Source organism: Hipposideros armiger, unplaced genomic scaffold (assembly GCF_001890085.2).
Source record: "Hipposideros armiger isolate ML-2016 unplaced genomic scaffold, ASM189008v1 scaffold_148, whole genome shotgun sequence".
Classification (NCBI taxonomy): Eukaryota; Metazoa; Chordata; class Mammalia; order Chiroptera; family Hipposideridae; genus Hipposideros; species Hipposideros armiger.
Window position 1 is genome coordinate 103187 of NW_017731498.1, and position 12812 is coordinate 115998.

General features: G+C 38.8%; 1 protein-coding gene across 1 annotated transcript in view; it reads left to right on the plus strand.

Moving 5' to 3' along the window:
• The window catches only part of LOC109387114 (guanylate cyclase soluble subunit beta-2-like), a 78312-nt gene that overhangs the window by 41328 nt on the left and 24172 nt on the right, over positions 1-12812 (plus strand). Inside the window, exons 5-8 of the mRNA XM_019650829.1 lie at positions 311-527; positions 5597-5917; positions 9200-9348; positions 9907-10053. Coding sequence (XP_019506374.1) covers positions 311-527; positions 5597-5917; positions 9200-9348; positions 9907-10053 — 834 coding nt within the window. The remainder of the gene's footprint in view (positions 1-310; positions 528-5596; positions 5918-9199; positions 9349-9906; positions 10054-12812) is intronic.

Genomic DNA, 12812 nt, shown 5'->3' on the forward strand with positions numbered 1-12812 from the left:
ATCTCATAGAGCTAGGGAAGCACTATTAGCACAAGTGAGAGCTTTAATTTCTGTTTCTTGTTAGTCAGAGATATGCTTTTGAGCACTCCAGTACTATTCTTTTCTCTTTTAGAGATTAGCTGCAGATTTGATTTTTAAAATAATGTTTATTACTTCTCTGGTGTTTATTTCATTACTGACCCCTTTCCCCTAATGAGTCACAAAGCATGGCCAGAATGATATTTCTAAGGGAACGTTTATGGCGCAGGTTGCTTTTTATGGTGCGGGTTCCTTTCCATTCTCCAGTCTTACATCTGCCCTCTGTGTATAGCTCAGGGTCAAGCAAGCTGGAGTGAATATTCAGAAGTATGTCCCAGGACTCCAAAACCAGAATATTCAATTAGATGAGTATTTCTCCATCATTCATCCCCAAGTTACCTTCAACATTTTCAGCATCTGCAAATTTATCAACAGTCAATTTGTCTTGAAGACACGGAGAGAAAGGATGCCTGGAGCATGGAAACATCAACCCACGCTCAAACTCCGAGGTAATAAGTCACTCCTTTCCCTTTGTTCTCTGCTGTTTGGGAGATTGGCTAGAAAGCAAAGAAGCAGGGCCTTTCAATTTCTTCAAAACATTGGATAAAAAGTGGGACAGGGGCTGCATTCAGAAATTGTTTTTCTGACATTTCCATTTGCTTGATATGTAAACAATATATTTTATTCCCTCAACTATTTATGGTTTAGACATAAATGGACTCTAGTTGTATAATATAATATATAATATAATAATATAATATAATATAATAAATATAATATAATTAATATATATAAAATTCTAAAATTCTGGTCTCTGTTACCAAGATTTACAGAATGCACGTGGTACTATCAGAACTAATTTAATGTCTGTTTTGTATAACAACATGATCAGTTGACCTCCTTGTTAGTAGGGCACACATTTTTGTTTCAATTGTGGTAAAATTTACATAACATAAAATTTATCACTTTAAGCATTTTTGAGTGCTTCCATTTTTTTACTATTGTGATTTATAGTGTATAAGTATCTCTTGAAATTCCTAACTGCAATGCTTTTTAGTATATATCCAAAAATGGGTAAGATGGCAGAGGTAGGAGGGCAATGAACTCACCCTATCCCATGAGCAAAATCAAATATATATGTATAGAGATAGCAGTTGCTTCTGTGACACAACCAAGCACTGAATGAACAGCTTCTGACAACAAATAAAAGAAAGAGGCTAACTAGAGAAGGTTGGGAAGCTGAGGGAGCCCTCTGGGAGTTTGGGAAACTCTCTAGGGCTGGAGGAGAGGTGAGCACCATTGTTTAGGGCCTCCTACCCCCACTTCCATAGGGTGGATAGGGGCTCTTTCCAGGTTCTCTGGCCTGCCTGCATGGTTGCTGCAATGTGTTCCCAGACACATCACCTGAGCCCATTTTGGCCCTGCACAAAGAGAGCAAGAGGTTCAACAGGGCATTATGACACACACCTGGCCTCCCCACCTGGAGCTGCTCTGGCTTGGTGGGCCAGTGCCCTGTGTACCTTAAGCACCTGCTTGGTTCCTACCAGTCTGTCAAAACCATGTTTCACACAGTCCACACAGAGCTCGCTTCTACATAAGGCCACTTTTCCAAGACTAGGAGATACAGCTATTTTGTCTAATTCATATAAATAAGCACAGAAATTCAAACCAAATGAAAAGGCAGAAGAATATCTCTTCCATGAAGGAACAAGAAAAATCCCCAGGAAAAATAAAAAAAGAAAACCCTAAGGAAATGGAAATATGTAATTTGCTTAATAAAGAATTCAAAGAAATGGCCATAAGATTGTTTACTAAACTTGAGAGTGGAATAGAAGAACTTAGAGAGAACTTCAACAAAGATTTAGAAACTATAAGAAAGAACCAAACAGACATGAAGAATACAATAACTGAAATGAAAAACACATTAAAAGGAATTAACAATAGAGTAGCTAACACAGAAGAATGGGTCAATGGCCTGGAAGACAGACTACTGGAAATCAATCACTCAGAACATCAAACATTCAGGCATTCGCATTATTGGAGTCCCAGAAGGAGGAGAAGAGAGAAAAGAACAGAAACTTTATTTTAAGAAATAATGGCTGCAAGCTTTCCTAATGTGGAAAAGGAAACAGACACCCAGGTCCAGGAAGCACAGATGAACCTAAAGAGACTCACAGTAAGACATAATGTAGTTAACATTGCAAAAGTTAAAGAGACAATCTTGGAAAAAACAAGAGAAAAATGAATTACATACAAAGGAAACCTTATACAGCTATCAGCTGATTTTTCATCAGCAACTTTACAGTTCAGAGGGGAGTGACAGGTCATCTTTAAAAATGCTGAAAGAGTGGAGCCTACACCTAAAATAATTTACCCAGCAAGGTTGTTATTCAGAACTGAAAAAGAGATAGAGTTTCTGAGACAAGCAAAAAATTAAAGGACTTCATTATCATTAAACTAGCTTTACAAGAAATGTTAAAAGGTCTTCTTTAAGTAGAAAACAAAAGGCCAAAACAAAAAATATGAAAATATGAGAAAGGGAAAAATCTCACAGGTAAAGCCAAATATTCAATAAATACAGCAAATCAGATGTTTAAAAAGCTACAATGAGGGTTAAAAGAAAACTATATCAAACTCAACTCAAAATATAATGAATCACAACAATAATATAAAGCATATAGTCCTTACAGGATATATTCAAACTTAAACGACTATCAGCTTAAAATAAACTGCTTTAGATAAAGAATAATATATGTAAACCTCAAGGTAACCACAAAAAAAAGCCTACAAAAGGTAAACAAATAATAAAGAGAAAGGAAATAAAATGAAAAACACTAAAGAAAACCAAAAATCCACAAGAGCTCAAGAGAAGAAAGAAACAGAGGAGAACTATAAAAACAACCCCAAAACATTTTTTAAATGACAATAAGTACATACTTGTCAATAATTATTTTAAATGTAAATTGATTAAGTGCTCCAAACAAAGAATAGGGCGGCTGAATGGATTAAAAAACATGACCCATCTATATGATGCCTACAAGAGACTCACTTCAAATCAAAAGACATACAGACTGAAAGTGAAGAGATGGAAAAAGATATTCCATGCAAATAGAAACAGAAAGCTGAAGTAGCAATGCTTGCACCAGACAAAATTGACTTTAAAACAAAAGTGGAATTCTGGATCTTATGGTAGTTCTATCTTTAATTTATTGAGGAATTGCCATACTGTTTTCCAAGACTGCTGCACCATTTTACATTCCTATCAAGAAGAGTTCACAAGGATCCCAATTTCTCTACATCCTCATGAACACTTGTTATCTTCTGGTTTTTTGTTTGTTTGTTTGTTTGTTTGTTTGTTTGCTTGTTTGTTTGATAATTGCTATTCTAATGGGTTTTAACTGATATCTCATTATGGTTTTGATTTTCATTTCCCTAATGAATAGTGATATTGAGCATTTTTCATGTGCTTACTGGCCTTTTGTATATATTCTTTAGAGAAATATTTATTCAATTCCTTTGCCTATTTTTTAATCAGTTTTTTGTTGTTGTTGTTGAGTTGTAGGAGTTCACTAAATATTCTGGACATTCACCCTTATCAGAAATATGATTTGCAAGTATTTTTGTCCTTGTCATGGATTGCCTTTTCACTGTTGTTGTATCCTTTGATGCACAGAAGTTTTAAATTTTGATGTAATCCAACTTAACTATTTTTCCTTTTATTGCCTGTGCTTTTGGTATCACATCCAAGAAATCATTGCCAAATCCAATGTCATGCAGCATTTCTCTTGCGTTTTCTTCTAAGAATTTTATAGTTTTATGTCTTACATTTAAGTCTTTGATCTATTTTGAGTTAGTTTTTGCATATGGTGTGAGAGGACACACATTTTGAACTGTCTTTATTAGACTGGTGATTAGGTGTTCTAGGTATAAACATAGCCAAAGCTTAAGAGACAGCTAAGAAAAAAACGATGTGTTCTGGGAACCCCAATTGAGTTGTAGACTGGAGTGATAGGAAATGAAGCTGGCAAGATGAAGACTTAAGCTCTGTTGTGCAGTTGGAAACATTTTAAGTGTCTACTATGACTAGATTTAAGATTTAGCATGGTCACTCCAGAGGCATGTGAAAGGTAGACCAAAGAGTAGAGAAAATGGAACCTTGGAGGTCAGGTGGAGGATGCCATTGGAGAACAGGTGAGAAGCTTTAAAGTGCTGAATGCATCCAAGCAGTGGCATTGGGGTGGTGATCAAGGAAACAGATGCGTGAGATGATTGAGGCAGAAATTGGTGACCAGATGTAGGAGTTGAAAAATATTTAGGAAAAGTATTAGCTTTCTTGCTTGGGTAACTGGGTGATAAAGGTGTGATTAACAGAAAAGACATAATGTAAACTCCTTGAGAGCAAGGACTTTTATCAATTTCAGTCCTGCTATATCCTTAATGTCTAATATCACGTGCCTGGCTCACAGTAGGGACTAAGCACATATGTTATAGAAGAATTAATAAAGAAAGAAAAGATTGGCAGAGGGCATAGAAGGTGAGTTCAGCTGCAGATATTCATGTACAAATACCTAATTGGTAATTTTAAAAATCACTTGATGGGAGTGTAAATTGACACAATCTTTCTAGAGGGCAATTTGACAATATGTATCAAAAGCCTTAAAAATGAGCATATTCTTTGTCTAAGTAATTCCATTTTTAAGAATGTATCCTTTACCACAATAGCCGTGATTATACACAATGAGTTCCTCCAAACTTGTTCATTGCAATGTTTTTTTATAGAATGATAAACTAGATGTACTATAATCAATTTTAGCTTGTTGCTTAAATAAAATATAGTATAACAAATGTAGCCAGCAAAAATATGATGCATATCTACATTTAATAATATATAAAAAAATATCTATTATATATTTTAAGTAAAAATTCAGAGTACAAAAAGTAGATGCCAGATAACCCCGTCTTTTTGGGAATACAAAAGTTAACAGTAATAACTACATGGTGTAATTATGAGTCATTTTTATTATTTGTTTTCCCTTTGTTTCTTTTCTGGAATGAGTGTGTATTACTTTTATAATAAAATAATAAGCATATCTATTTTTAAAGAACTGTGCATCTTGAGTACAGGAAGTAAGATGTCCTCTGGAAATTTAGATCCATTGTCAGCATGGTGTAGGATGCAGTTGTGGGATGCCAAAAGAAGACTACCAAGACAGAATGCTGGGGAACACCAATATTTAAGGAATGAACAAAAACAACAACAAAAACCTAAAAGACTATGTAATTGAAAGAAGTAGGAGAACTTTCAGGGAGAAAGCAGTGTTAGGGAAGTCCCTGGAAGCGAGATATCATGGAGGAGGGCCTGCTCCACCAGACGGCAGATTGGCTGGGTGTTTGGAGGCCATGGAGAGAGGGGGAGATGAGCATGCGGAGGCAGAAAGCATAGATAACTCTCACAAAACTTGGCTAAAAGGGAAGGAGCGAGACTGCGCAGTGGATAGACAGGCACACTCTATGGTGAGCCACATCCTCTCCTGTTGGTGACATGCTGTCTTGTCACATTTCTCTCCATGATGGAAAGGCCAGATGATCTGGATGGAGTCTATGCGCTGCATGATATACCTGTGCTCCCCCAAGCTCCGCAGCCTGCAAGAGCTGGAGGAGCTTCAGATGCATCTTTCAGACCTCGCCCCCCACGACACCACCAGGGATCTCATCCTGCTGAACCAGCAGCGACTGGCTGAGATGGAGCTGTCCACCCAGCTGGAGAGGAAGAAGGAGGAGCTGCGGGTTCTTTCCAAGCACTTGGCCGTAGAAAAGAAGAAGACAGAGACCTTGCTTTATGCCATGCTGCCTGAGCATGTGGCCAACCAGCTGAAGGAAGGCAAAAAGGTGGCTGCAGGTAAGGCATTTCCTTCCCTTCCCAGGGACCTCTGAGCAGGAGGCAGTGTGCCTTAGTGGTTAGGGGCACAAAATCTGAAACCAAACAGACCTGGGTTTGAATTCTGGATTCAGCGCTTTTGAGCAGCATGACCTTGAGTTAATTACTTAAGCTGTGTATTCTGTTTTCTCCTCTACATTGAGAATAATAAAAATAACACAGGGGTGAAATAGAGATTAAATAAAAATGCCTGCCGGGCAGGCCAAGTGGCTCAGTTGTTTAAGAGCTCGCTCAAGAGTTTGAGCTCTGAGCAACAGCGGTTCAAGTCCTGGCCCGAGCTGAGCAGCCGCTCAGCTGCCAACAGGTGGCAGGATGGCTCAGCTAAGAAAAAAAAAAAAAGCCTGCCAACTATACTAACATATATAGTAATACCTTGATTTGTGAGCATAATTTGTTCCAGAAATAAACTACTCATATTGCAAGATATTGCTTGTTTACCACGTTAAAATGTATTAGAAATGTTTGCTCATCTTGCGGAACACTCGCAAACAACATTACTTGCAATCTAAGGTTTCACTGTATAACATTCTCTAAGGATTTAAAGCTATATCCTAAGACTGGCCTCTTTGCTCAGTGACCATGAAAAAGGATTCTCTACTGTGACTGGAAGTGGATACACCTACACATTAAATTATGGGATGCCTCTAAAGACCATTCTGGGAGAGTAAGCTATTTCTGGAATGAAAGATGCCATGTTTACTTTGAACCCACTTTCCATTTGTAATGGGCATGTGTTCATCCACTAGACAAGCAAGATGAATGTACTCCATGCCAGGGTGCTATCCCAGGCCCTGGGGACCCAAAGGAGTTCACAGTTTTGTCGGTTTGAGAGATATACACAGAATAAATTAATGAGGGTGGTCATGCAATTGGCCAAAGGAAAGGAAGTTAATATGCATTAAGGAGCAATTACTGTGCCAGGATCTGTGTTAGACATTTTACATATGCTATTTCATTTAATTTTCTGAACATTTCTATGAGGGATATGTTATTTATCCATATTGTAGAACTGAGAAAACTTACATGTACCTCAGCTTTTGAGTGAAAGAGCTGTAAACCAAAAATAAGTCCACCTAACACAAACATTCATACTCTTCCCATGATATGAGGTGCTATAGAAACATAGATGATAGAAATGAATAATAAATAGATGCCAGAAAAAAAAAAAGAGACGGAGGCAGGGTGGGGTTGTAAAGAGCTACATAAAGTGTGTGGTACTTGTGTTGGGCCATGAGGCTGAATATCAGAGAGAAAAAAAGAAAGGAAGGACAAGGCATTTCAAGAGAATGGGATAGCAAGAGCAAATGCCAGATAATGTAAAAATAAATACTGCCAGGTATTATCCTTAGAACATGGGGGTTTATGGCAAAGTGGTGCCTTATGAGACTCAGGTGATATTGTGATGACTCTGGATTACCATGGAAAAGGAAATCGTCTTATATTTTAGATGTGGGAATGCATGGAAGTCTTTTTTTGTTTGTGTTTGTTTTTGTTTTTTTTAATAATGGAACCGACATGATTAACTTTGTAAATATGATTTTGACTGCAGTATAGTGAACACATGTGAGGCAGGCATACTGAAAGCCCATCAACATGCAGTTAAGTGGTGGTAAAGGCCTGAATTAAGGCAGCATGAGTAGAAATCGGTAGGACTTCATAACTGAGAAGATGGGAAAAGTGAGAGACAGGAGTCAGTGATGAGTGTGAGGTTTCTAGTAGATAAAGATGTGATGCTTTATCCTAAGACAGAACCAGAAAGAAGAGTCTTGAGGGCAGGAAAGTCAGGTCAGTTTTAGAGCTTGAATTTGAAATATCTGTGGGACACTCCATAGAACATGAGCAACAGGTAGTTAGGAACTGTAGGGAGAACTCAATAGGAAGTTCTGGACAGAGCTATAGATCTGGGAGCTATCACAGTGTGGGTGGTGGTTAATCACAGACTATGAATGATGGATGAGGTCATCTAGGAGGCATGAAGTGAGATGAAAAGTGTTGAGTATTGAACATTAGGGGACACCTGTTATTTAAGAAGGGAAAAAAGCCAAGGAAATATGTAAAACAAGGAGATGAAAAAAGTAGGAAAAATATGAAGAGAGAATGTAGGCCAGAAGCCAAAGGGAAGAGAAAGTAACATGAATGGGGGATTATTACCAGAAGTATAAATAATATAGAAGGTGACCAGCCCTGTTCAAAGAGCTCTCCATTTAGTCATTGAATAAATATTTATTGAGCATCTACTATGTGCCAGGTCCTGCTCTAGGAGCTGGGGATACAGCAGAGATCAAAACAGTCTCCATCTCATGGAGTTTATGTTCTGATGGGGGAGAAATAAACCAACTCACATAAAATATCATGCCACATGAGTCTTATGGAAAGGAGGGCAGCACTCAGGCTAAGAGGACAGAGATCTAGGGAGTGTTATTTTAGATAAGGTAGTCAGAAAAGTTCTCACTGAGGTGGTTCCATTTGAGATGAGAGAGACAGGGCCCCTTGAATATTTGAGAACGAGTGCATCAGGCAGAGGAAACAGCAGGTGCAAGGGCCCAAGCATGGGCCACTTGCTCTGCTGGAGAATCCGGAAGGAGGCCAGTGTGGCTGAACTAGAGCCAGCCAGAGGAACGGCATGGAGACATGAGGTCAGAGAGGTGGTGGGCACACAGCAGGGCCCCTTATAGGCCATGGTAAGGATTTTGTGTTTTAGTCTAAGTGTGATGGAAATTGTGGAAGATTTGAGGCAGAAGAATTGGAGATCTGACTTACACAGATCATCTGGCTGCTGTATGGAATCAGCAAGAGTGAAAGTAGCCAGATGACTTGAGAACATGTTGGGAACATGGTAGCTTCCCACTGTACTTCATGGTGACCGATCTCTACCAGCCCTGATTCTGGGTCTTCTGCAGTTCAACCCACCTGCAAGCGAGTGCCCACCCAACCCATTTCTGTCATTACACAGCACTTGGCACATCTTACTGGGTATTTGTTTACTCTTCCATCTCCTTCTCTAGACTGGGTACTCCTTAAGAGCAGGTCCGTGTTTGCTTCGTGCTGTGTGATTTTCCCAGCACGGTGACCAGCTCATAGCAGGCACTCAATAAATGTCAGCTGGGTGAATGGTGAATGGTGTCTGGCTCCTTTCCCACAAGGCACAAGCAGGTTTGGTTCCCAAGGGGCTCGTGAATTCAGAATTCATAGAATTATTATTCTAAATTCTTGGCTATCACTAACACAGGGTGTTTGTTGCAGGAGAATTTAAAACCTGCACAATCCTTTTTAGCGATGTGGTGACATTTACTAACATCTGTGCTGCCTGTGAACCTATCAAAATAGTGAATATGCTGAATTCCATGTACTCCAGGTTTGACAGATTAACCAGTGTCCATGAGGTCTACAAAGTAAGTGTTTGTGTGCGGCGGGGCGTGTGTCACAGTGCACTCTTGCAGGCAGGTACTCAGGTGTAGGCCTTTCTCTTCACCAGTCTGCAGTTTAGTGTGGATGGGAACAGGGTGAGAAGGAAGAGCTAAAAGGACACTGGAGGTATTTCAGGAATGTTAGTTTTTTAGGAATCCTTGATAATACCCAATACTGAGGTGCCTTGGAGAACATACTTTTGCCAGAGAGTCGTTCTCCTACTCCTTAAATTAAGCAGCAAATCTAATACAAATAATGCATATCTAGTATATAGCATCATACGCCTATCCCAGAAGCTTCATCTTCTCTGGGATTTGTTTCCACCAAAAGCAGAAAGGCCTTTTGGCTCTCTCTTGGTGGTTTTCTGAGTCATTTCCCCCCACCCCCACCCCCACCTCCTTCCTCATACTCCTCATTCCTCTAACAAATCATTACAAGCTTTATTACGGTCCTTCCATCAGTATGTGGAAAATGACAAAAATATCTAGTGATATGCTTAGTGCATCGAGGAAACCCTCTGAATAGCATTTTTTCCCTTACAGGTGGAAACAATAGGAGATGCTTATATGGTGGTAGGGGGTGTACCAGTGCCTGTTGGAAGCCATGCTCAAAGAGTGGCTAATTTTGCCTTGGGGATGAGAATTTCTGCAAAAGAAGTGATGAATCCTGTTACTGGAGAGCCCATCCAGGTAGAGAGCAACCGAGTAGTTTGCTTAATACCAACCATCTCACACAAAAAAAGTAGGATTCTGTTTATTAGTCTGCTCAAGTGATTCCTGGCTATGTTACCATAATTAAAATGGATTATTTCTCTCAACTCTTCTCTTTTCTTGCATATGTTACTAAATAATAACCATAGTAGTCAGAATATTATTGTTCCAGTTTCTCTCAAATTTCAGAAGAGGCTTTGGAGCTCAGGGTTTTCACATGATTCACTGCAGGCTTCTTTGTCCATGACTTAGGATAGTGAGAGTTGAGCACATCTCCTCATTTACTTTGTAGGGTTCAATCCATCTTGGAAGCCAGCTCGTTTATAATTCCTGCTTTTTTGTTCAAGCATTTCAACAAGTGGTCAGGTTTACTAAATAGCCAACTTTTCCTGCTGAGGGAAATTGTGTATCCAACTTGCTGTCTGACAGGTTCAGAACTCCGGCTGAGGTGTGAAACTGCCTCCAGTCAGCAGGCCAGACACCATGGTGCCATAAGATATTCAGAATAGCTTTCCTTCCACCACGTGGCCATTAGGGAGACATCTGCTCTCCTTTTTGCAGGAAGCTACTCTTCCAAGTACGGAAGTTTGTTCCCTCTATAAAAGTTGAACAATTTTGGAAATGAAAAGTAGGTGTCCCCTTCTGTTTGCTCAGCAGATCTTAACTGCTCTGAGATGGCTTAGAGCAGTGTCTCTGCCTTTTGAAGTCTAATTGCTTCCTGTTCATGTTGGTCAGATCTTCAAGATGAGCTAAATAGCCAACTAAAAATAAATAGAACCAATTATAAGATAGAAATGATTTTTCCCATTATAACCTGTATGCAGGAGATTCTAAAAATGTGCTCCACTCACCCTCACCACAATAATTCAGAAGCTGAGAAATACTGCAAAACCTGATTATTATGTCTACTTCAGTCTTCTGAGTAAAGTTTGGCTTTAGGGAATCGCAAGAACAACATGTCTACAATACTTTGCCTGTTGTATACACACAGATACATCTGCTGAATAAAACACCAATGTAAGAAATAAAAAAATCAAGATGGGAGGTAATGGGTGCAGGGTTAAGAAGGTCAGATAAGAGGTGTTTTGGTTAAAGGACTAATGCACTATTGAAGAAAAAGTTATTGAAAATATACTGTTGTGTAAATAGAAACTGTGTGTGTGTGTGTGTGTTTGTGTATGTGTATGAAAGAGGCATAGCAACAGAGATGTATAATGCTACAACTATAAAAATGAAATTAAACAATGAATTTCTGGAAACTCTCATGGTAGATTTCCCAAGAAGAAAACAGGAAAAGACGTTATCAATTCTAAGAATAGTGACATAGTGAGGAACATCATTAAATATTCACCAGAAAGGGCATGTCATGTGGATTTATTTAGGAAAGTAGGGGAAAAGACTAGGAATATTTTCTCTCTTAAGAGAATGTGCTGCATTTCTGCAAATTTTAAATTAACACTCTTTGGGATCTTCTATTATTCCATTCATATAACCTTTAATATACATTTACTGAGGAACTTCTGTGTATAAGACAGCATTACTAGGTGCTTTGAAGGATTCAGAGAAATATACAACAGGCTTCTTTTCCTAAGGGAATTTATAATCTTATTTCAAGGAGAAAATCTAGCATAAAAAGATGAAAAAACAAGTAAATCTGGCTAGGATATTGAAGGCTGCCAGAGACTTCTGTTCCCTTACTAGCAATTAAAAAAAAAAATCAGAGAGCAAAGAAATATAAATGAACTAAATTCCAGAAAGTGACATGCTTTTTCAAGGAGAAGACAACCTAATTACATTCATCTCTTAGGAGAGCAGCAGGAGAAGTAATCCACCAGAGATGAGGTTAAGGAGAAAGCAGTCTAAATTTTAGTGAACTTTTAATGGCTACATTGGGGCTGAAATGGAAGGTTAGAGTCCCAAAGATCCTGTATTTGATAAGCCTATGCCACAGAGGCTGTACCCATCTACCAACTCTTTCCCACAGGCCTTCACCCAGTTCATAGGCTTATTCAGCCAAAGGCTAGGGAAAAGAAAGGAGAGTTGAGAAGAATCCCAGTCACTGAGGTATAGAAGGCCTTCCCAGAATGCAAGGCAGTAGCCATGAGGGTGATGTTAAGAGTACAAGAATTAAGAGAAATTCCTCTGAGGTATTCTTGGCTTTCACCAAGTGTACTACAATGACCCTTTGAAGTCTGAAGGCAGAGAGAAATCTCCCAAGGTACAGAGAGCCAAAGTACTGAAGAGTAAAGAGATTCCCCAAAATCTCACTCTTAGTCTGTAAAACAGAAGAGACCTCCCATAATTCAGAAAGCCAGTGGTGTGGATATAAAACATAAGAAAGTTCTCAGAGACTTGCTGGTGCTCAGACCCCAAGCCCTGCTGGAAAAAAGTCCTGATCTACCTTCTATGATATTTGAAATCAGTGCTGTGAAGAATCTAGCAATATCTCTGGAAGACTTAGACCCAACTCAAATACAGATTATTTTATTCAATCTTCAATCTAGCAGTCTGACAGAAAGAGGGGTATGAACTTTTATGAAGGGTAAATGTTATCTATTGGGTTGTCAGAAAAGTAATGATACATATTTGTGACAGATGGCACTAGTTCATTTTTGGAAGTTCTGGAGTCATTTGCATCTATGTTATTGTTATGTCATTTGAGAGCTGACAGTTCTAGATTCATTCTAAAAAAAATTAAGAGATTTTGTTGAGTTTAAGAGATTTTACAACAAGTTGAA